Source organism: Amblyomma americanum, chromosome 2 (genome assembly GCF_052857255.1).
Source record: "Amblyomma americanum isolate KBUSLIRL-KWMA chromosome 2, ASM5285725v1, whole genome shotgun sequence".
NCBI lineage: Eukaryota > Metazoa > Arthropoda > Arachnida > Ixodida > Ixodidae > Amblyomma > Amblyomma americanum.
In genome coordinates, this window is record NC_135498.1 from 97,625,366 (window position 1) to 97,649,186 (window position 23,821).

The following is a 23,821-nucleotide window of genomic DNA, read 5'->3' on the forward strand; positions in this document are numbered from 1 at the left end:
TATTTCTTATTTTTTTCATTATGTGTATTCTTTTCTTTTTTGTGTTTTTAGTATATTGTATTTGTTGCGTTCTTCTTAGAGTCTCCTATATTTTTGTTGGGTTTTATTGACGTATCTTGAAAATGTGCACTATTGTGTACGCCATGACTACCTCTTTACCCATCTGCACTCTGCTGTGGAATTAAAAGTATTTTCTGTATTGGTCTGGCCACTAGCCTTGGTACCTATTAGTCCAAACATCGGTTTGTGCATATTACTTGTTGTCGCAATAAGGTTGCCATTAAAAAAAGAGAATTCACCGTGCACAACACATTAATTCTGTCGCTGCAGCTGTGCACTGAATTTCTGTTGACTGCTGTTTTTCAGAATGTTCAGCGCCAGTAAACATCAGCAACATCTCTCATAATGATGATGGCCGTAGAAAAGTGTGTACTTGATGCCCATGTTCCCACAAAAAAAAAGGATATGTTATAGAAAGAGCAATGAAGACATTGTAAAGTTGGTTGCAGTAGTGACAATATCTGCAGGAGACCCATCATCATCGACATCATCATCATCAGCCGGACTACGCCCAGTGCAGGGAAAAGGCTTCTCACATGCCTCTCCAATTAACCCTGTCTTTTTCCAGCTGCGGCCAACATATCTCCACAAATTTCTTGATCTCATCCGCCCACCTAACTTTCTGCCACCCCCTGCTACGCTTGCCTTTCCTTGGAATCCACTCCGTCACCTTTAAGGACCAGCGGTCATCTTGCCTTCGCATTGCGTGTCCTGCCAAAGCCTATTTCGCCTCTTGATTTCGATTAGGACGTCATTAATTCGCGTTTGTTCTCTTTCCCACTCTTTTAACGTTACACCTATCATTTTTAATTCCATAGGTCTCTGCGTTGTCGTTGAAAGATTTGATCGGTTAGAGCCAATATATGAAGAAATGGTCATTCTCTGTTTAACATTCATAATCCCTTGGAGTCCTGTTAACAGTCCTGGTGCAGTGGTGCAGCAGTTAAACGATGCGATACTGACCTCCGCTTTCGCGTGTTGCCACCGATGCGGCTTGTGTTTCCCAGCTTGCTCTTTCCGAGCAAACTCTTGAGTTCATTCATTAGTTTAACTGGCACCTGCCATAGTAAGCAGTTTGCTAACAAGCTGGTGGGGAGATTGTCATGAGGCTACAAGATAACGCGACCTAGGTGGCCCACTTCCCGCCTAGGTTGCTATTCTGGGGTTTTTGGTTGATTTTTCACTCATGGTGAACAATGCTGTTTGGTGTTTTCTGATCTCCGTTAACTTTGCGATTTGTACACACAAATCTCTGGTGGCCAGCGGGAAACTGGCGCTTGCAGAACCGACAACTACAGGATGTTTTTGACGCGCGCAGTGGGTGTGGTCTATTGTATCCCATTTTCCTGCTGGAAAATGTTAATTGTCCAAACTAGAAGGTGCCCAAATGAACTTCTGGTGCAGCACGGACCAATTCTTTACTCGGCAAAAAAAGCAGCTTACCTCTGCGTATCAGTGACTACCGCCACTGTTCAACTCGGTTTCACCGCGCTACTATTAACGGTCGGGGGAAATCGAGCCGTGGGCGTGAGCTGCTGGGAGCGTTCGTGATCACAGAGAATAAGCAGACATGCATAAGCGATCCTTCAGTTTCTATAATCGAAAAGAAGTTTCAATTTTTTATCATCATAATTATTTTCACATTACCTAGCGGGGAGTGTGCAGTTGCCAAGGAAAAGCACATAAATGCTGTTTCTTCATCGGCATAAAGCAAATGTATATACAGCGGTACTGTGTGTGCCTCCTATGTCTTGTCCTGTCTTCGTTTTCGCTTGTTTCATCGTCAATGCAAACCTTACATAACACTTATTTAATTTTTAATCTTATTGCGATGCAGTCTAAACTACTAATTAACTAACATGCACCCGGTATATAAATATACGCCTGAACGAATAAACACAAACAGCTAAATTTTGCGACAAAACTCGATCGTAAAACATTGGGTTCCTTTATGAAAACCGCGACGAGCTGTCTGCGCAGTGAGCTATAAAATTAGTTCGTATATCCTGAGAACTTGCTGGACTAAATTTCACGCAGTATATTCTGTACATGCGGGCCGGACCATGTTTCAGCGAAAACTTTGGGAATCACAAACCATGCGAGAAAAATTTTGTTTACACAACAGACTTACTTCGCCGAAATGTACAGTGTCGCAGCTACCGCGCGAAAAAAGAGATTTCATTCGAAATAATCGGTGCTCTGAAGATTTTGAACTATTCTGCGGAAAGGTGAAGTTTATACATGTTCTTCGCTTTACTTAAGCCGTGTGGTTTATAATATATATTTCCGATTTTTCTTCGAAAAGTCATGAAAGATACAAAAATGCAATTTGTGCCGGTCGATTCGGCAGGGCGGAGGATATTGTGTACCTAATAAAGTTTTTAGTTAAACGATCAATATTGGAGTCCACTGATCAATTCAATGTTTTGTTTCAGAGGACATTTTTTCCCCGAACTGAAGGCTATGAATATTGAAAGTGGGCCCTGTTTTTAGAGTTTCGTGATCGGCAATGCAATTCAAGATATTGTCCGGAAAAAATACGCCTTTTAAAGCTCCCTAAGTTGACTCTCTCTGGCTGCCCATTTATAAAATGTCGACTCTCGCAACTGTAATGCAGGAAACACAGACGCCGTTTCTGTAATTTGTGACGTAGAAGCAGTTGAATTTTTTTCGCACAATACTACCTGAAGCGACACTATTTTATTGATCTGCAATGCAGAAAAGCCAACTCAACTAGCCTTTAAAAGCATATTCTTTACGTTGGATATTTCGAAATATAACGCCGATTAAGAAATTATAATTGTGAGCTCGCATGCGATGTTGCCTGCCTTGAAGTTCGGAATTTAAACTTGCCCTATAAAATTGGAACTAGATAAATTGTTATGTTTAATGGAATTGTGTGTGCAATTTTGCGTGTCTTTTGGTAGCGGCGCCTGTGTTGACTGTTTCACTTATTCTGCATATCTTGCACACAGGACATCACCGCGGCTTTCCCGCTTACTTTGGGACTAGTCCGCATATTCGCCGGATTACTGTTGTACGTTCCGCACCTCTTGGACTGTGGAACGTTTGGGCGCTTATCTGAACTGAAGGAGTATCCAGTGTGACGTCAGAGAACTGTGAATCAGGATTGAACTACAAAAGGATCCGCGCCTTACACCTGTCGTCATTTGGCAGTGGCGACTGTATGGGCACTTTCACTCGCTCTGCAGATCTTACACACATGGTTTGCGCAATCAGTTGTACCCAGGCGTATTTAAGATTATTATTCTACTGCCGCTTTTGCCAAGCTTTCTGCCAAGTTTTCGTCGAACTATTACGCTATAATCTCTTTGCTGAAGTGACAAAACTGTTAAAACTTTTTAGACAGGTAATGCGGGTTAGACGTAGTGCCCTATAAAAAGAGCATCGAAATGAATAAAAAGAGCTTAAGAAGTTTAAATATTTCTTTAGCAAAAACTCTGATGATATGGCTGAACGCTGTGGAAAAGTCGAAAAGAAAAGTCAGCGCTTAAGAAAGAAAATGCCACACGGTGTTAAAGATACAATGAAGTAAAACAACAAACAGCAATCTCTGAATACAAGAAATATATGATTAAAGGCGTTCCGCTCACCGATAACGAGGACCCGTCCGATGACTGCGAAATATGGCAGACCTCTTAAATGAGCCAATTTCTGGTGGCTACGTAGACATGCGCCACCGTGTGCCGCGGAAAGACAAAGAATGCCCTGACATCCTTCCGCTTGCCATGCGGAACGGGAAGCGGATATTGATAAGACCAGAAAAAATAAAATTTCATCCACTGATTTTGGTTCCCAGAGTGCATGTGATTGCAATTATTCGCCGGCATTCATCAATGCGCACATTTCTTCGGCCATTAAAATAGATATTGGGCAAGTTGTCGAACGAAAGAAAGAAAAAGAATGAGAATATGCATGAACAAAGGGCGGAAAAATTTTTGCACGTAGTCCCGCGACCTTCGTTTCAGTAGCCGAACATCAAAGCCGCATAGGAAAAGTAAGACGTGAAGTGAAATATTTTCTGGTGCTGTTTTTTATTGCTGGATTGCGATAGTATTCCCGAATAAATGTAACTGTAGTGCATAAACGTGGCATTGCGTCATCTTGCAGGGGACTGCAACTCTTGCTTATGGTTAGTCCTTGCAGGCTGCAAGACAGTAAAAAAACCTCACATTTGAGTGTTTGGCCAATAATTTGCTGCTTAATGTGTGACTGCATAAATAAAAAAGCGGGCTAGGAGACGACTAAAACCACGAAATGCACAGGTAATATACATGGAGGCTAATATTATAACAAGTAGTTTGTGCCGCTGCGTAACCCTTGCGCGATATGGCACAAGACCCGCAGCATGTCATAAATTAAGATTGAAGGCCAAAACGCTTAGCAATGCAAACCTTCAGCGATATAACAGCATCCATAACCTGATTTTATGCCCTTAAAAAGCACCGTCGAAGTGAATTCGCTGTAGATTAGTTCGTTCACAAATTTATGGCCCGCAGGCATCACGCTGTTTTTATGCGCAGAGGGCGCCATACATCGGGCCATGCGTCGACGTTAGGACCACTACGCTCGAGCGCCTCATGCTACCAAAAGTCTAAAAGCGCGTGCGATACGCATTGCGCACTTTGCTATGTCATAGGTCCCTATAGACAAGGATAACGCATGCTTATCGTTAGGAATTTTTGTTCGCGGCATTCATGTTACTAATGCGTGGATTGCAAACTTTCCAGATGGTATCCACAAACACAATGAAGGAAATTACCTATTTCTTCGCAGAAAGCCAGAACCAATCAGAGAAGCCGTGAGTGTACGTGTTTAGGTCAAGCCGATGGTTTTTTTTTAATTAGCGCATGGACTATTTACTCCAACACACACATTACCTTCTTAAAATACATCACTGCTTATATGCCTCTGCGACTCTGCCACCTTGCCTCTAAATTTGAATGACATTGTTTAAACTTCGGCGAACTTATCTTTACTTAATTTCGTTCTGTGTAAATTTTTCGGTACCGGAGATGCAGGTGCTTGTCCTTGCAAGGCAGCGGATCTCGTTGGACTGCGTCTGTGTAGCTTACTTGAGCGGGTCCAGAATACTGAGTAGTAAACGCAAGGCATTGTTAACTTGTTAACTAGTCATCAGACCACGGTGTTTATAAAGTACAGAAATACAGCGACCAACACATAAAGGACGTAAGCAACCCTTGGCAACTTGGAAACTTGGTCCAGTTTTATGCCTTGGCACTACTGTACTGTTCGTGCTGCGACGAGCCCGTTTCCTATTATGAGTCAAAGAAAGATAGCAGTTAGGATACTAATGAAAACTCACTGATCTTTGTATGTAGCGTAACTTGAAGCATGCCTTATACGAAGCAGGCAGGAAAATAGGACACAGGCTCCATTTGTAACAAGAATTTTGCGGCACAACTTCGTTCAAGTTTTCAGACAAGTTGGACATCTTATTTCTGTGATACGCAAGTAGCGGCGTTGACCAAAACTGAATCAGCCACTTCAATCCAAGCCTCGATTGCACGTAAGTGTAGGGCAGATTCTCGTGATTATAGCGGAGGGGGTCAGCTTGTGAGAGATCAGTCGTGCGCAGAAAAACAGCGAGGAATGCATACGGACAGCGCGCACGCGGCTAGGTGGAATGCAGCTCCACATGACGCCGCAATTGTCGGATAAAAAAAAGCTGGCTGCATGAAGGCTCATAAATCGTGATAAAATGCCATCCTATCTGTCACAGGACGAAAACACATTTGCCGACATTCTTAAATGCTGCTGTAAAGGAATGCTGAGAGCAAGGCTTTCCCATATTACCGCCTGTAGCGCTCAAACGCCATCCACGTTTTTGTATGGAACAAGCACACACAAAAGCCTGCATCGCATCGTTGTGGTTAGCCCTGCGTCGACCTTAAACTTCTGAGGCCAGATTTTCAATCTTACCCGTTTGTCAAGATGTGCTGGCAGAAAAGCTGCATTGCATTTGCAGCATCAAACTAAGATGATAATATTAGCAAAAAAATTAGAAGGGGAAATTGAGCTTCGTCTGAGGTATGAAGCGATAGCGTGATGGGTTAATTCTCATATATGCGGAAGGTCGTTCCTTCTTTTACATTCATACATCCCTGGGAGTCCTCATACCCCTCCTGGCGCGATGGTGCAGCGGTTAGCTGATGCGCCACGGCCCCGGGATGGTAGGTGCTCCCAGCGGTAGGTCTTATCTGGTGCAGATCTTGACTGGTCTTGCTCATTCTGAGCGACCAATCATTAATTAAACTCCTACCTCCCACGGCAGGCAGTTTGCTCATTATCCGGTGGGCGGGTTGTCATGACGCCGCCAGATCGCGTGACCTAGGTGGCCCACCTGCCAGATATATATCCCCATGATTTTTCTCTCACAACGCCGTCACCAGATCTTCTGGTGACCGGGTTATTTACCGCTTCCGCGTTAAAATTAAAAGGGACATTTAAACGCTGCCTTAAAGGTATCACGCGATAAATAACAGGTTAGCGCTCTAATCGTGCATAATATGTGCGGAAACTGCAAGGCACTTATGCCGCGAGGGTCTTCCGCATCTTCTGCTCTTATTCGGTCAGGTTCTTTGTTTTCTCTTCGTTCTGGAATCCAGAGCTGCGGTTCAGCCCATACTGCGGTGCTAGCTTTCCTACATTTATTTACAGAAGTCAGTCAGAAGGTGCATATCAACATGTTCTTGGATTTGAACCTGCCTTTTTTTCTCTCGCTGCGTCTTCGACGAAAAATATGACAGTGATTAGGAATAGAGGGAATGATGAACGGAAAGGCAGAGAGGTTAGCAAGGCTACTACACACGTGGGAAGAGATGAAGGGCAGAAGGTTTTTTTTTTAAATTTTGAACAGGGACCAAAGCAGAGCACAGATTGAAGAGGTTGTGTCTTGAACCCAGTTTAGAAGGCGAAATACAAACGGAAGTGTTTGCATTGCTGCGATGGGGCTTTCCGAATAGACAGGGCTGCATAAGAGACAAAACCGAAGTTTTTACTGGATTAACGGTCGTGCGAACGACCGTAAAATTATTTTTGAGAGGATGGAAAAATGACGCGTATGGTTATTAACGATTACTCTTCAGAAACGAAAAGTAACTCACACTGCAACTCTTTCGGTAAAATATTGCAGTGGATGCGACGCAGAGATTTGGTAGTGATCTTTGATTTGACATTCTGAAATTTTCGAAACATTCTCGATTTCTCGTCAAAGGAATTTTGTAGACGATACACACACGAAAGCCTGCGGGTGATAAGGCGCAGCACTAAGAAGACTTGGTAAACGTGCTATATGTAGTGAAGTGGTGCAAGTGGATAATATTAGCGTGGTCCAATCAGCACCCGGTGGGGTATTGAAAATATTCTCTATTTGTTTTATGTGCTTAAGAAAATGCTTTGAACGACTTCAGTTTTCTTAATTTCAAGTGACTTTTCTTGACATTTTGCGCTTCGGCCAGGTTCATGCCCTCGTTATTTTCTATTTTAATGTCTTAACCCTTTTCTCGGAAGCTCTTTTTTTTTCGAGAAACTGCTAACCAAGTTATACTTAAAACTGTTTTTATATGCTACCTTTCGGAGATAGGCAATCTCTGATGTACATGTGAAGCACACAGTATGCACCATATGCTGTTGTAACGATACGCTCGTCATAATCTGTGCATCAGTGCACTGACAACACATCGAGGACAGTTTAAATGATACGGTATTAGCCGCGTATGATAGCGGTGAGGAGACGAGGCGTGACCGAATTAAAGGGCCGATTCTTCAAATTGTCGCCGCATTGTTTTTATTCTAAACCTGCACTACAAAGTCATACATGCAATATACATAGTCCAACCAAGCAGACCTTTCTCTTGACCAGTCCAAAGAGTGTCTTCTTTCCGCCTTTTACCTAAATCAGTGCAACAAACTATCCACAGAACGGTGACTTTTTGAGTTAGCATCCGAAGTCCGTAATTGTCACGCTCCGCTCGCATAAGAAGGGGTGATGTGTGACATAACTGTACGCTTTGAAAAGCATTTTTGGCTTCATTTGCTCCTTTTGTCATCCATTTTGTTTCAAGTTTGCGGTGGTGCATTCCGCAACGTAGTGTCCTTTTCGCTTCTATCCACGATAACAAGCCTGGGCTGCAATAACGCACCTGGCAATTTGATGGAAAATGGGGGTGGTTGAATGACGATCACTGGAACAGAAAGCATGCAGAGAATCAGTAACTAACGAACAAAATGTAAATACAAAGACAGATTCGCATATAGATATACGCTTCAAAAGCAAAGCAGTGATTGCAGTCACGAGTTTTTTCGAAACAGCTTTTGCTGATTGCAGTTATGGGCCATTCGTCTGTCTTAAAAATCTTTTAAAGCTCCACCGCTTACTTCACTTTCTCATTTTACAATTCACACACTACTTGGTACCTCGACCTGGTCGCTTCCTTCAGTCTGCTGCATATTTGTTTCTTAATTCTGTTTCTGATACTCCAAGTAGTACTTCATAATAATGCACGCAGCGGGTGACTGTGAACTCCAGTTTTACCCCGCGAACGTGCATCAATATTTTTGTCGCATCTGGTATTCGAGCCTTTTAGACACTGAGCTAAAACTCTACTTGCGCTACGTATCGCTTGCGTTCCACTGTCGGGCTCTCAGCGGAGTGGAACATAAATCCGCTCAGCTAAATGTCGCCATCGTCGCTTGCTTCTTTACTTACGTTCTTTTTACACTGAGTACGCAATAAATATAGACAGTAATTCTGAGGCGGTGCCTTAAAAACTATATAAAGATACTTAGTTTAATTAGTTTGTTTTCGTTGTTAAACAATCTTCAGATTGCTATGCTTCTTAGGGATTTCATTTTCTTCGTTGAGGCTACCAAAAGGGTAAAATTGCTGTCTTTCCTGCATCATCGTTTTCCGGTTTCGTGCAGTCCTGAGATGTGATAAAATTGACTTCAATCTTAACGTCTGGAGTAACACCCTTTCGGTATCTTCGGAAGAAAATAATGGAGTTCATTCTCTCTATCTAGACAGATCTACACTATAAGAGCCCATTGTCCATATCCCGATCTCTCTATCCCTCCTTGCACTGAAAATATTATCTCAATGTGTCTTAGCAAACAAATCTTAATTGTTTGATAAAATTCTGAAACCTGAACCATGCGTTGGTACCTCCTGTTGTGAAGCTTTGAAATGACATCAAATATACAGAATAATGGCTCCTAAAGAATACACATGTCTTTTTCTGTTTCTATAAAATAACACGTTTGGGTTCTTCGTCCACGTGGTAATTATTCAGAAAGACATTTTTGCGTTGGTTTAGAATATCGAACGCCACAGCTTTTTCAAGATGTTAAAACGATTTCCATGTTATAAAATGATTTGACAGTGGCCCGATACAAACGGCGCACGCCTCGCAAGGACATGTTGCAGGCTATAGAATTATGGAGTGTACAATGGGGCGCTAATCTCTGCCGCCTAATTTTAAACATAAAACTGTATAGAGAACATGCACAGGAGAGAAGGCAGCACAAGCATAGAGTGACTACTGCTCTATTAAAGCGAAGCCGCATTTCATCATAAACAACAAAGTGCATTCACGCCAAGCACTCAAGACCCAAGAAGCGCTCAATAATAGTCACTTTATCAAACCGACAAAATTAAGTCCCTTTTTTAACAAGCAAACCAAGGGCTCGCCAACACGTATGTCCGGGCCATATCTCTGTATTCGCCAGGCTGCGAGGTTTCACGCGACTTTTACTGAGCTAGCAAGATCTTATCTTCAGAGGAAGCTCGGAGCAACTCGGGTAAACTCAGAGGGGCGTCGCGCTAGCTGGAGCCTTTGGGGCGAAGCTCGATTAGTTTGGAGGAGCACCGCGCCGGCTGTAGCCAAGTGCAGCGAGGGAGTGAAGATGAAGAGGTAGAAACGTAGTTGCGTGCGCGCATGCAAGGCCAGAAAGAAGAGAGGAAAGGTGGAGTCACCGGAGGAACGTGCAGTGCAGCAAACGGTAACTCATAGATGAAGACTGTCATTCTATGGATTCCCAAGATGAAAGGCCTGCATGACGAGCTCAACAGCAGCGTGAGAAAAAAAGAAGCAAGCGAATGCCTAAACTGAAATTGAAAATTGGTTTTGGGGAAAGGAAATGGCACGGGATCTATCACATATACTGGAGGACACCTGAACCGCGCCTTAAGGGAAGGGATAAAGCAGGAAGTGAAAGAAGAAAGGAAGAAAGAAATGCCGTAGTGGAGGGCTCCGGAATAATGTCGACCACCTGGGGATCTTTAACGTGCACTGATATCGCACAGCACACGAGCGCCTTAGCATTTCGCCTCCATCGAAAGGCAGCCGCCATGGTCGGGTTCGAACACCTGAAAACGTGCGTCAAGCAATCCAGAGGATACAGCGAGGCGGAAAGCCGAAGTGAAGAGTCGGAGGCAGAGTAACCTTGCTAAAAGTTATGCGGAAGCATATGTAGAGAAAGAAACGCGAAAAGTGAAAAACAAGCGGCAATTGATGAAATAGCCGGAGAAAAATGCGAAAGAGCGACGAATAAAGGTGGCTTCAGGGACCGCCGAACAGAAGAAATGACCACTCGAATCACAACGAGCAGATTAGAGGGTTTATCGCAAGAGCAAAGTTCGGGACAACAGAAAAAATATATCCGTACAACTTGAATTTTCGACCTTATATAGAGGTAAAGCGAAAAACTCTCTTCGAGCGAAAAAGTGCACTTAAAAAGAAACTTTCACCTTGGCACGTTACGCCCAATAGAGATGGTTTCGTTCTTTAAAAACAAAAACAAACGTTCCGAGGGTCTTGCGTGGCCTGCAGAAGGTGGGTGGACAGCTGCCGTGGGCTACACGTATGAGCGTTCGCCTCGCATGCGGTAGACGCGGAGTGCGATCCGAGTGGCGCCGGGGGGTGCGCACCGGCCACACAATAGCTCCCAGCGCTCTTTTTGGCTTGATCGGCGGCTTAATTTGGTCGAAGAGCTCGAAATATGGGTCTCTTATCCTATTTTCGGTATACCAACGTGCCTTGTGTCATGGCGCTCATCGGTCTTGGGAATCATTAAAATCAAAATCTTCACGAGGGTTGGATGAAACGTTTGTGTCTCTGTATCCTTTACCGGGGTCTCCATGCTTTCTTCACGGTGCTTATTAAGCGAACAATTTATACAACTGAAAGCAGGCTGGGGCATCAGCTCGACTATGCAGGACATACAGGGCGCTGCATGAATTAATAAGTGATTTAGAGAGCATAAAAACTATTTACGTTAACTTTTTGCAAATTATTCGGAAAGAATAAAAATTTTTAGGTTAACTGTTTGCGCAGCATATGATGGAACAGTGTAAATTTAGTGATAAAAGCAAATGCACTTTGCATTTCAAGCATAGAAAGATAATAGGCGGCGCTAAGGAAAAAGGACGCGTAAAACTTCCGAAGCCTTGCGAATACAAAATTAAGACCTGGAAAATTGAGTCAGCAAGGCTCCGGTTCAAGCGTAGAAGAAGTAACCTATTTCAATTTGAAAAGGTTATTATGTTTGCACGTTTGTGCGGTCTTGGTTGTTTGGAGCACATGCTTATTGTTGATAATGAAGAAAAGACGCGCCCCTTTCGTAAATCAGCTGCTTGTCATAGTTGGTCGTCCCTTCCGCTTTCATATCCTGTGTCTTGCCCTATGCGTAGCCTAATGCGCTACTTTTTTTATGCCCATGGCCCTTAATTCTCTTCTCTAAAATAAATACTGGAGATTGGCTTCAGATAAAAGTATATAAATATAAGCACTTTTGTACTTGCAGCATGCTTATAATCAGCCTCTCGGGAATAATCTACTAAACTGTAAAACGGCTAATCCTCCAGCCGCAACCGTTTAGGCCACCCTATAAAAGGTTATAAGCAAGAGCGAATCGATATTGTGGCATTTTTTTTGTATCTTTGTCCCTTTCGGCTACAAAATTCAATTTTCAATTACTTGGCTAACTGCTAGTCAGCATAGTGAATCTGGTTGCTAACTTCAGCGAATGCACTATGTTTCACTTCAAATACTTTGTTCGTGGACGGATCGATAGAGATAAACCCTTTAATATAAGGGTCACATAACGTACACTTGTGACACATGCAGGAAACAAGAACGAGTTATAGCGTAGCTGCTCAAGCGACAATGAATCTTTACTTGTGGGCGGGGGTAGCTCTCTCCCGATGGTAGTGGTCTGTAATGCCGGGAGTAGTGCGTTTGATGACGATGCTGGTTGAAGCACAGATAATGACGGGCCAACTTCAACGAGCTTGTTCTCAACTAGAATAGTCACAATTAAGGCAGTCATGTGTCCAGTGTCAGCACCCAACTGCTGATGAAGACAAAAATACACAGCTTAGATGTGGCGACCTATAATTATGATCTTTACTTCGATCTGTGACGAGTAGGAACAGTAAGCCTAATCAAATTCTGCTTGCAGATTCTAGAGTATTGCCTTAATTCCAAGTATCATGAGCATTTCGAGCACTAAAATACAAGAACACCACATTTGTTACACCATGAAAGTTTTCAATGTCTTACTTTATATCGACGAAATGTCGCTTCGGTAGTCCATGAAAGGAATATTGGCAGAGAAAAAGAAAATTATTTAGAGGTCAGGTCATACAATCATGAAAAAGTAATCATGAAGGAACAGAGCACTGACCATGACCTCTCGGTTGTCTGTTGCAGTCACAAGACTATTATCTAAAAACTTTATTGTAAAAAGAGGCATGAGTCTGCTGATTTTCACTTATTTCGTGCTGAATGAGTCAGACAGCATAAAGCCGGTGAACGCTGTGACAGTGTGCTGCGCGCCTCCGGAGAAGCGCTATCTCCAGAGGCATCTTTCCTATGTGGGACCCTGGAGGCGCTTGAGCAAGAGACGGTATGGAACTAGGAATCATCGGCTGTCGGTAGGAATCATCGGCTGTCGGCGGTCAATGCTCATTAGTAGTCCCAAAGTCGACAGCCTGGCCGTCATCTTGATTCGGACGCCGACAGGCATTCGACTGGTCAAGAGTGCTGGCGGTGATCTGTTCGAAGTAAACTGGCCCATTCAGAGAGCTGGTATTAAAAACAAAAAAACGCAGCTCCTTCCGTTCTCTCCTCCCTTCGGACTAAGAGGCCCGCGTTCAGCGTGAGCATGAACACCTGCGCCGCAATAGAGAAGCCAGGCCAATTAGGCTGCCGGGACGCAACAGCAGCTGCACGCCCTCCTAGAGTAACAAAGACGCCGGCAGGAGGGGAAAAGGGCCAAGCCGATAGGAGGTCCGGGGAAGGCTGGGAATGCCGCAGATGTCGGCGCTGAGAGCAGGGCGAGGGAGACGCCCCAGCCTGTAAAGAGGGATCGCCGGAATGAAAGGGACACAAGGAAAGCGAGTCAGTGGAATGAGGAGCAAGGCTCGAACGACACCGCTGAGCAGTCGGTCCTTCGGCGCCCCATGCGCCAAAGTCATCGGGGAGATGAACCTCCGCAGGCGACCAAGGTATACTCCGCAGCCCTTCCGTTCCTCCTGACGAAGAGTCCGGCGCCAGCGCAGCTACATGTAAGCTTGGTCGCCCCAGCCTCCGCATCATGTTCTCGATAACATGTAATTCCTGAATATATCTGTTTTGTTCAAGATAAGGCCGACGGTGTCTGTTTGGCTTCGTGCCGTGTTGATCCGCGCATTGTTTTGAGCCGTCACAACGCACTTTGCTGAAATTAAGCCCAGGAAAGGAAACAAAAATCATAGTAATGTTACAGTGTAGCTGAATAATAGCCATACGAGTTGCAGCGTGAGTTGATAATGCCGAAATGGTAATGCGGTACAAGTAAAGCTGAAATTTTGCTGAGTATGTTCATATTCAATGTGCATTAAAAGTGCACCATAGTGACGACGGAAACCAGACCAGACGCAGACATGTGCTATCGACCTCTACTCCGTCGAGTCTTTATAGCGCTGTTGAAGCACAATGAATACGGTACAAATTTGAAACTGAGCCTATTGAAGCTCTTATAATTTTGCGAGAACCTATCTATGCCCTTTATACCAAAAACTTGCGGTGTTAAACGTGCATCGCGTTATTTACCCTCTGTAGGAACGCTTCGTACTGACTTGTGTTTCGTAACCTTAGGCGATCATGCTGGCGGTACTCCTACGTGCTTAAATATCTCGTTTGTAGGTTACAAAGGCGTTCTTGATAATGATGGTCAGCAGCAGCATTTGTTGAACGTTCCTTTGATATCGACTGCACTGCGTAAAGTCATAGCAAAACAGCGAGTGAAATATTCAGATCCGCGCGTCAAAATGGTGGCTACATCTCGAATTGCAGTGTGACGAGACTTTTGCGTCACCAAAGCGCGCGCGTCCCTTGCACAACGCGCCGCTCTGCGCCGTCACGGCGATTCTTGTGTGGTCGGGCGCGCACTACTCACTGTCTACACACACACGCACGCACGCACGCACGCACGCACGCACGCACGCGCACACACACACACACACACACACACACACACACACACACACACACACACACACACACACACACACACACACACACACACACACACACACACACACACACACACACACACACACACACACACACACACACACACACACACACACACACACACACACACACACACACACACACACACACACACACACACACACACACACACACACACACACACACACACACACACACACACACACACACACACACACACACACACACACACACACACACACACACACACACACACACACACACACACACACACACACACACACACACACACACACACACACACACACACACACACACACACACACACACACACACACACACACACACACACACACACACACACACACACACACACACACACACACACACACACACACACACACACACACACACACACACACACACACACACACACACACACACACACACACACACACACACACTAGGAACTGGTCTGGACTTACTCTACCAAGTATGTCAAGGATTTCCTTTGTTATACCGTATCTCCTCTGGCAATGTCGGCATTACTGCGAAAGCATTAGAATGTTCATGAGGCTGAAAAGCTTGCGTTGTCTTTGTAGCACACCAAAAGATCCGAAAATCTACGTGACCTGATAAGAAAAAAAATTTCTTGCATAAAATTACTCCCGAAGTGGGTTACAAACCCAGGTCATAGCGAGCAGACCAGCTTCGCCAGCTACTCCATTAGAAGCACTCCGCCATTCCTGCAACATACTACACTGCGCTCTAAAGAGCCAGACTCTTTTGGTGGGTTTGGCTATCGTCGCCTGCATCAACTGCCATTCAGGAGGCGCGAACAGATTAGCTTCGCTGGGCACCCCATCAGAGAACTACGTCACCCCCGCAGCCGAAAACCCTACATGCATGCTTTCTTATCCACAGCACGTAAGTATTCTTAAGTGACAGCGCAAATTTTCTAGATGATAAATAGAAATCTGCGTGGTTGCAACAGGTAAAACCTACAATACCGTGAGCTGACGTTTACAGAAAGCTGTAAACGACAACTTTGAAAAATAGCTTAAGCAGCGCTTAGCGCATTTATTCAGATCCTTCACGGTGGCCTGGACAGCCACGGGACAAACAAACTTTACGACGCGGCATCTAGCCTTAAGAGTACAGTGCAGAATCATTCGAGATCCCTCCCGCTGAAGTGCTTCTTATTTTTTTGTATATTAATTTACCGCAGGCAGTCTCTATGCCACCACAGGTGTGGTGCTGCAGCTGTGAGCGATGCGCCACTGCCACTTGCAGTGGCAGTCACCACTATAGTTACTGAGGCTCGCATTACCCGTCCCGAGCTCCTTTTTGTTTATTTTTGCACATAGTTATTCGGAAGGAGGCTGTCTATCTGTCGACCAACGAGGTAATGCGCAGTGCCATTGTGGGCAGGTGATAGCTGCACGATATTGCAAATATATAATGCCAATTGTGATGGCGAGCTGGTAGCCCACAAGCCGGTCCGTGGCAGCGGCTTTTTCATATAAAGGACGCACGCACACTGGCATTTCTTGTGACCGGGACATTTAATGCTATCGCAAAAAAATTTGTGATGAAATAGAGGTGGAAATAATACCATTCAATGTAACCCTGCAGTAATAAGAGAGAGACAGCACGTGCATGACATCTCTTCTTGTCTCACGTCTCTATGGATTGTCTTTTGCCATAATTACTATTCACCAGCTAGCAGACCTCAAGACTTTTATCAAGTAGTTACCTACTTTTTAAGAGAATACAGGCATGTGCTTATTTACGATCAAAACTTCCAGACAGTGCCATCATATCGTGGCATGCTTGATGGCATCACATTATCTGTCTTCTGGCAATGCTAATAGTAATCTTAACACGCCTGCTTTAAACGTTTCGGAGAAAATAGAAATATATACGTGATGTATCAGAGAGTTGAGAATTGGAATATTGTTTATCATAAGCTGCTAGCGTTACCTTTTCCTCACCAATCCAGGACAACGTCGTATGGCGGGGTTCGCGGAGGGGATTTCAATAACGCCGGCTCGCATCACATCTGGACTTTTTTAGATCGCAAGATAGTCTTTCACACAAGTATGACCTCAAGCCGGTGGCAAACGGAGATGTCTTCGGGAGGCGTTCTTTCATTTTGGGGACGCTTTACCGGATTATCAAAATTGTGAATCTTTATTTAAGAATATTTATGAATTCTGTCAAGTGCTACTCCGTAAAATCACTTTTCCACTTTGATGTTTTATAGCATCTTATATGCCTGCTTCTTTAGTTTCTTTGATCATTGTTATTTTTTGTAATTATCGATTCTTGTAAATTCTTTGTTTAGCGTATAGAACCTACACATTCTATGGAAGCCTCAGCATTGAAGAGCTGCCGCTGGCATTGCTTTTCAGGCCGAGTCCAACTTCCAGGCATTAGCTTTGTTCGCGCTACGGCTCTCTTGTTGCTTAGAAGGAGCACTATACGCTTCTCCCGCTGTCTTCTGCGGAGGCTCTTTCTTTCCAACAAGCGCCCTGCGATTTGCCAGTTCTTTGTATAAAGGGACCATATCTGTGGTGTGTTGACTCCTCCAAGAGTTTCGCATACCACGAAGAGTTCGGCGTGGTTTGGCTATAGTTCTGTAGCCGTTCTGCCACACCGCATTTCAGTCAACAGCGCTCGACTCTTCTGGCGATGCGAGACGTCGTGTAGCAAGTATTGTTTCGCAGCTGCCATGGGCGCCACGCAGATAAAGGACAGGCCAGTTGCCAAATTCGCAGCTTTGTTGCGGCGCATCCACTTTCAGCCTATAGGCGTAGCTTACAGCGGTGGCGACGGATTACGTTGCTTGCTCAGCTGCTATGATGCAAGTGCATCACACATGATGCTTTGGTGGTGGTTCACAACTTTCAATGGGAGGCCGCAATTACGAAAGCTCTTTTATAAAATGGCCGCCTTGCGCCTTCCTTATGGAAATAGTAACCCATATCAGTGTAGTGTAACTTCACAAAAGCCACAGTCCTTTACGCCCATTTAGGAACACTGCAGTTTCGGTCAGTCATGCCATCAAAACCCTTAATGGTACGATAAAAAAGCTGGCTATTTGAACCTTTGAAGGAGAACATTGAAACAGCACGTGCAAAATAATTCTGAGATGAACACCTGCAACGCGAATTTTGGCAACACGTTTTTTTGGTGGCTTTGAGCATGCCTAAGCGCACACTTTACATTGGTTTAGTTATTTATATCGCACTCCAAATTCTAAATTTTGCGGGGCAGTAGATAGCATTTAGATACAGACCGCAGGAATAACAGACAAGGCTAAACAGACACTCTTAATTAAGCTTCTCATAGATTCATTACACTGAGCTAGTAGCCGTTATCTTCACTATTGGCTGGTGCTAATCTTGTTTATTAGGGGAATTGCTATTTTAGATATCGTTCAATCCTTCCATGCTAGAACGTCTTTGACTGTGTATAAGGCGTTTCTGAGGTAGACAAATTAATTTCTTTAATCTCAGACGATTAAGGAAACTGTATTGTCTAAATAATGCCAAGCTTTAGTTTTTCGCTCTTGCAATAATAATACGCAGTCATTTTTTCGGAAGACAGCTATTGGAGCGCCAGTAAACAAGCGTGGTCAGTGTGCGCTCTCCGGCGTGCCTTTTTTCCCCTTCTGTGCCTGTGGTCTTGCGTTGCCTCATAATCATGCATAACCATCTTTCTAAAAGCGCGCGCTGTCTAACTAGAGCTGACATTTGCTGACACGCGATCGCAGTCCAGCAACATCCGTCAGTGGCCTTGGACTCGCTTCCAAGCTTCTTAAACAGTGAATTTGGCTCCAGGGCATCTCGAAATGAGAACCAAGAGGTAACGCTCATTAAGTTGGGATTAGTAAACAATTTTCATGCAGTAGTTGGTGTGTTAAGGTGGAAAAAAGCGAAAGGCTAAATAATTTTGGACCACTCTGTTGAACAGGGGTTTGTTTCAAAAGCCCCTCATAATGCAGTTCATTACAGAACACACCGGCACATTTAAATTACGAAAATTTTTCTTGCTGTTGATGCTTCTTTAAAAACATCTAGAGATATTATTAGTCAGGAATATGCTGGAACACATAATAAGCATGTCGAGAAGCAAAACGCTGGCGGCTTTTCGTTGCGCTCTAACCCGTTCTAACAAATGCTCTCTACATTTCGCGAACGCACAGAACAAAAGATCGTGCTCTGACGAATGTCTATTGCTAGATTGATATAGGCTGAGATGAGGTCTGTTTTTCGACAGAAATAAAGCTCTGTCTTTCGGCTACGTTTTGTTCCTCATAGTACTCTGGCGACAAAAAATAGCCATAGCCTTTAACTAGCCAGTAATGTTACTTTGTACCGATCCTGTTTTTAATCGCTTCTAATAGTTTTAAGCTTGCAAATTAACAAGTTTTCCGAGGGCATTAAAGACGTGTTTTATATATGTGGCTCAGGAGTAATATACAGTCCACTTCACTTACTCCTAGCCACGTTCTGAGCATGTATGTCGACCGATATTTGTTTCCTTAGGCAATATGCGGCTGCAGCTATAATTTTAGAAAGGTATACCCGCGAAAAAAAGTAGTATTGTAGTGAAATAGCATTCGCTTTGTTGCTCGAGCAAACGTAAGGTGGTAGTTGTAATTTGCACTCCGATCAGGAACTAGCGCTAAACACTAGCTTTCTCTGCACAGTATAGCAGGATGAATGTGCAGTTCACGTGACCTCGGCCTTCGTCAAGGACATAGCGATGTGATACAGGACCAGAGGAACAGAACGCAGTGGAAGCCACAGTTGAGCTCACTTCCATGTCACACAATGCGTGATTTTTCTTTGGCTTTATTTAATGTGTATGCCGAACCCTTTGCCTTTGACAAGCAGCTCACAATTAAGGGTTCAGGGAGAAAGGGGAGCCAGAAATATCATGGTAAATACCCTCAAGTTTCCTGCGAGTAAAGCTATGCTACTATTTGCGCGCATCTATCTCCAAGTAGAAAGGGGCTCACCAAACGCCACTCCGAGGGCAACGGCCAGGGCAAGTACCAAGGTGCAGCGGCTCATCCCCGGAGTTCCTCCCTCCACAAGTCTCGCAGGATCTGAAACGATTGCTCAGAACTGAATAGGCTTGAATTTAGGGCTGATGTACTGAGCTCACAATATTGAAGCGGGGTACGCAAACTGTTCCGTATGAAACATGTTTCTGGTATAAAGCACGCAGAAACTGATAGTAAACCCACACTGGAGCGATGGCTCTTGCGTGTTCTACGTGTAGGTAATTTTCATTTGCAGTTTCTTTTCACCTTCTGACAGAAAAATGCAACCTGCTGGTTCAACAGCGATTCGGCACACATGTTATACGCGCCGAAAGGTAAATGTAGCGAGAGGCATCACGGGTCACCTGATTCGACCTGATTTTACTAGCTACATAAGTAAACACTGCATGTGTTGTGGACAAGCAATTCGTGTTTGCACACTATTAGCACTTCTTTTTTTATTGCTAGTAAAAAATACCTGTTCTGCAGAACGCTTACACAACATCGTGTAGAATATGGCTTTATTAATGCAAAGTGTATTCAAGTATTTACCACCTCTGCAAAGCTCTGACTTCGTAAACTTTTTTTCTGCCCTCGATTTGTAATCTGTTAACGGCAAGTTCATTGTCGATAACAGTTTGCATTAAAATCATAAATCGGCCACTTAAAGGTCACGGGATCATTTACACTGTGTGAATCTTAAATTGTTCATATTTTACGATACGGTTGGTTGGCTTATGGGTCCCCCATAGCCAAAGTGACTCAGGCTATGATGGACGAAATGTTATCCGGAGCCCTCCACTACCGCGTCCCTCAGTGCCAATTCTGCTCTGACTATCTGGGGCGAGGTAATGGAGGGCTCCAAATAATTTGGACCACCTGAGGTTCTTTACTGAAGTTGACATCGCAGAGTACATGTGCCTCTAATATTTCGCCTTTGGGACCAACAGCCGAACACAATAAGCACTATAGTTTACGATACGTTGAGGTAGACATTGTGACAGTCACTTCATACCTCTCTACTTCTAGCTTTTTGTGTTTAGTTTTCCACGCACACTCGTTCTGGGGCTAGCTCCTCTCTCCACTCCACCGCTTAGGCACGCGGCGCCACGGATGACGGTGTCTTCTAGCTGGGCCTTTCGAAGCACCTGCCGGATATCGGCAGTGGTAGATTCTCCCGCTCATAATATTCTCTTCTACTTGCTTCTAAGGTAACCACCCTTGCTTTACGCAATCAATCATACGCTCTAGCCATACCGTGGTTTTTCAAGGTCAACCCTCCTACCACTCCTTCGAGGGTAACTACCCTCCGCGACATTCCGGAACCCATCACCCCCGGCTGGAGCCGTATGCTCTCGGCATATCTTTATAATTCCACGGGAATCACCCTCCGGGTTTTTCAGTGGTCACCACCTTCGTCTTAACCCTTTCATGCCGAAAATTTTATTCTGGAATCCAGGGAGATATGAAGAGAGCTGCGCTTTAAATACACACAAAATAGCAAGAAACAAGTAAAAATAATTACTTTGTTGTTCACTAAGTAGTGAATTGTTACTCTTGGGCAACCTCGGGATATTGAAGCATTACTGATTACAGCTGCGGGTGGGAACGGCAGGATTTTCAATTCAATATTCATGATAAACAAGTCAAATCTAGGTCGGCTTTTTTTGGGTGTCTGCGCGCGCTAGGAATTAATAAAAGTAACCAACAGCAGTTCAGAAGAACCGCTTAACGCTCTTTGTCATGTTCCTTAATTTAGAGCATTGTTTTTGCGAAGATTCATTGCAAATTCAAGTCGGCAATGGTCAACAAGAGTTTTCTCGCCTTGGATCGTATTCTGGGTCGCTCTAGTCGCTTTAGATGTAAACGCCAGATTTTTCGCGATTCTATTATAAACAAAAACGTAGCATACGGACGGGACGAAGAAGGGCGAAGACAAGACGGTTGCTACACATACAACTGAATAGAATGAAACGCGACAGTAAACCACACCCCACGCCAGAGCACGCATGCGCATGACATAAAACAAGGTAAAAACAAACTGATAACCTTAAAACGTGTGGAAAGAGAGCAAAAAAAGAGGAGAAAAGAGAAAGAGCGATGTTCTGTCTTCGCCCTTCTTCGCCCCGTCCATTTGCTACGTTTTTGTTTATAATATATCTGACCAACTGGCCCTTCAGTATACTCTGTTAATTTTCTTAATCCGACAATAAATGAACTCCTGCACTTTCTCGTCCGTGGGTAACCTCGTGTAGTCGATCTATTTAGATGTAAGGACATTCTATTCTTTCACCTCATGTAAAGAAAAACTACTACATCGAATAAAATTGTGCAGTATGCAAGCAGTTGGTCAACTGCGAGAGCTTGTCTCTTTTGGCATAACCATTCTTACATTGCAGCCACGAGCCCCAATGTACCTCCTGAGCAACACCATTGTGTAAACCTCGTTCTCAATGAGTCTACTCACGGTTGAATAATACCGCCCAGTTTACGCTAGTCGACAAAATAATTCAGATTACGCGCGGTATGCGCGTGGCTGCTCCAAAGCCAAAAAGGTCCTCCTGTCAAGCATGAATCAATGAGTGCTGCACTATCATGTCGCACCACCTTCCGCGTCGCTCCCGGAGTAACCACCGTCCGGTTAGTTTTCCTAAGGTCTCGGCCTACCTTCCTCCTTCCATGGTATGCGTCCTCGTCCTCCCTCCGGGTTAAACTATATCTGTGTGCTTCCCATCACAACCGCCCACCCGTTGTGCCTTTTTTCATTCTCCCCACACTTCATCCTTGCTGCGATAACCGCAATCCATTCGGACCGCGCGGTAACCACCCTTCGGTTACGCCTTCTTCTCGTTTCAAGCCCCCCTCCTTTCACAGCAACGTCCCTCTGAGTGGCTCCCGTGGTACTGAACCGACCTGTCACATCGACCACTAGGACCACTACTACATCTTTTACGACGCGTAACCCAGGAGCAGGCTCTTAACAGCGGTCGCTGTAAAACCGAGAGGGCCTAGCCTTCTTCTTTCTCCGGAGAATTGTCTTCTTCCTCATATGGTTTTACTGCAAAAGCAGTGCCAGTGTCATGCTACCAATATTTATTCATTTATTTATTTGAATACCCTCAGAGCCCGAAGGCATTAAAAAGGGGAGTGGGAAAGACATACATTGAATAAGATACAGTGCAGCAGAAAAACAAATAGAAGAAATGATAACGCGGCGCAAAATGAATAAAACAAAACAAAACATAAGGAAAAAGAAGGCAAAGTTGAAAAAATAACAAATCCAATCGCTTTCTTATTGCCTACAGCAATAAGACAGCGAAAACGAGCGCAAAATAAAACAGACTAAAATCTACAAATAGAGATTACATAGGGCAGTCCTAAAAGAACTTGGATTAGTAGTATCGACAATGTGCCTGGGAAGGTGGTTCCAATTGTCAGAAGTGTTGGGGACCAAAGAAGAAAAAGCGTGTTTGGTATGGCATGACGGAACGCCTACTTCGCGAAGCTGATCAATGCGGCCTAAAACATATGTAGGGGTAGTTAGTAGTCAGCATCTGATGACAGGATAGTGAAATACGCATAAGCGAGAAATTTTTCTCCGGAGTGATAGCGGTGGCAATGATAAGGTAGATTTCATTAAGGTAACACTGGAGATACTGTGATAATTGGAAAGTATGAAACTTGACACACGCTTTTGAACAGATTAGATTTCAGATGCTAAGGATGGCATGTCCGGGTCGCATACAGATTCTGCATATTTCAATTAAGACCGAAGAAGTGTTTTATAAAACATCAATTTTATTGAAGTAGAAAAAAGGCAGAAGTTTCTATGCAGGTACCCCCAACAAGCGATTAGCATTGTTAGTAATAATTTCCAGATGCAAATTCCAAGAAAGATTAGAAGTTATGTGCACACCAAGGTACTTATACGAAGGCACAATTTCAAGAGGAGTATTATTGTTGTCGGAAGTGGTTATTCCTGTGTTACGTCGAGAAACAGGCGTATGTTTACACTTACTAATGTTAAGTTTCATGTGCCGTAATATACACGATTCCGAAAGTTGATTAATATCAGATCGAAGGAAAGAAGTATCACAGTCACTGTTAATTTCATGGTAAATAGCACAATTTTCGGCAAAAAGAC

General features: G+C 44.1%; 1 protein-coding gene and 1 long non-coding RNA gene across 9 annotated transcripts in view; one reads left to right on the forward strand and one right to left on the reverse strand.

Moving 5' to 3' along the window:
- LOC144121654 (uncharacterized) overlaps positions 1 to 23,821 on the reverse strand; it is a 65,732-nt gene that overhangs the window by 31,170 nt on the left and 10,741 nt on the right. For 3 of the 8 annotated variants that reach the window (XR_013312660.1, XR_013312661.1, XR_013312659.1), the window contains exon 2: positions 19,651 to 19,740. Coding sequence is in view for 3 of the 8 variants with exons in the window: in XM_077654981.1 (XP_077511107.1) it covers positions 8,164 to 8,288; positions 12,282 to 12,404; positions 19,651 to 19,705 (303 nt within the window). In the remaining 5 variants the exon portion in view is untranslated. Of the gene's footprint in view, positions 1 to 6,385; positions 8,289 to 12,281; positions 12,405 to 19,650; positions 19,741 to 23,821 lie in introns of those variants that run through there. The other 5 variants (XR_013312658.1, XM_077654981.1, XM_077654982.1 and 2 more) reach the window with 4 other exon arrangements.
- The window catches only part of LOC144121655 (uncharacterized), a 153,081-nt gene continuing 142,535 nt past the window's right edge, over positions 13,276 to 23,821 (forward strand). Inside the window, exon 1 of the long non-coding RNA XR_013312663.1 lies at positions 13,276 to 13,672. This is a non-coding gene — a long non-coding RNA (uncharacterized LOC144121655). The remainder of the gene's footprint in view (positions 13,673 to 23,821) is intronic.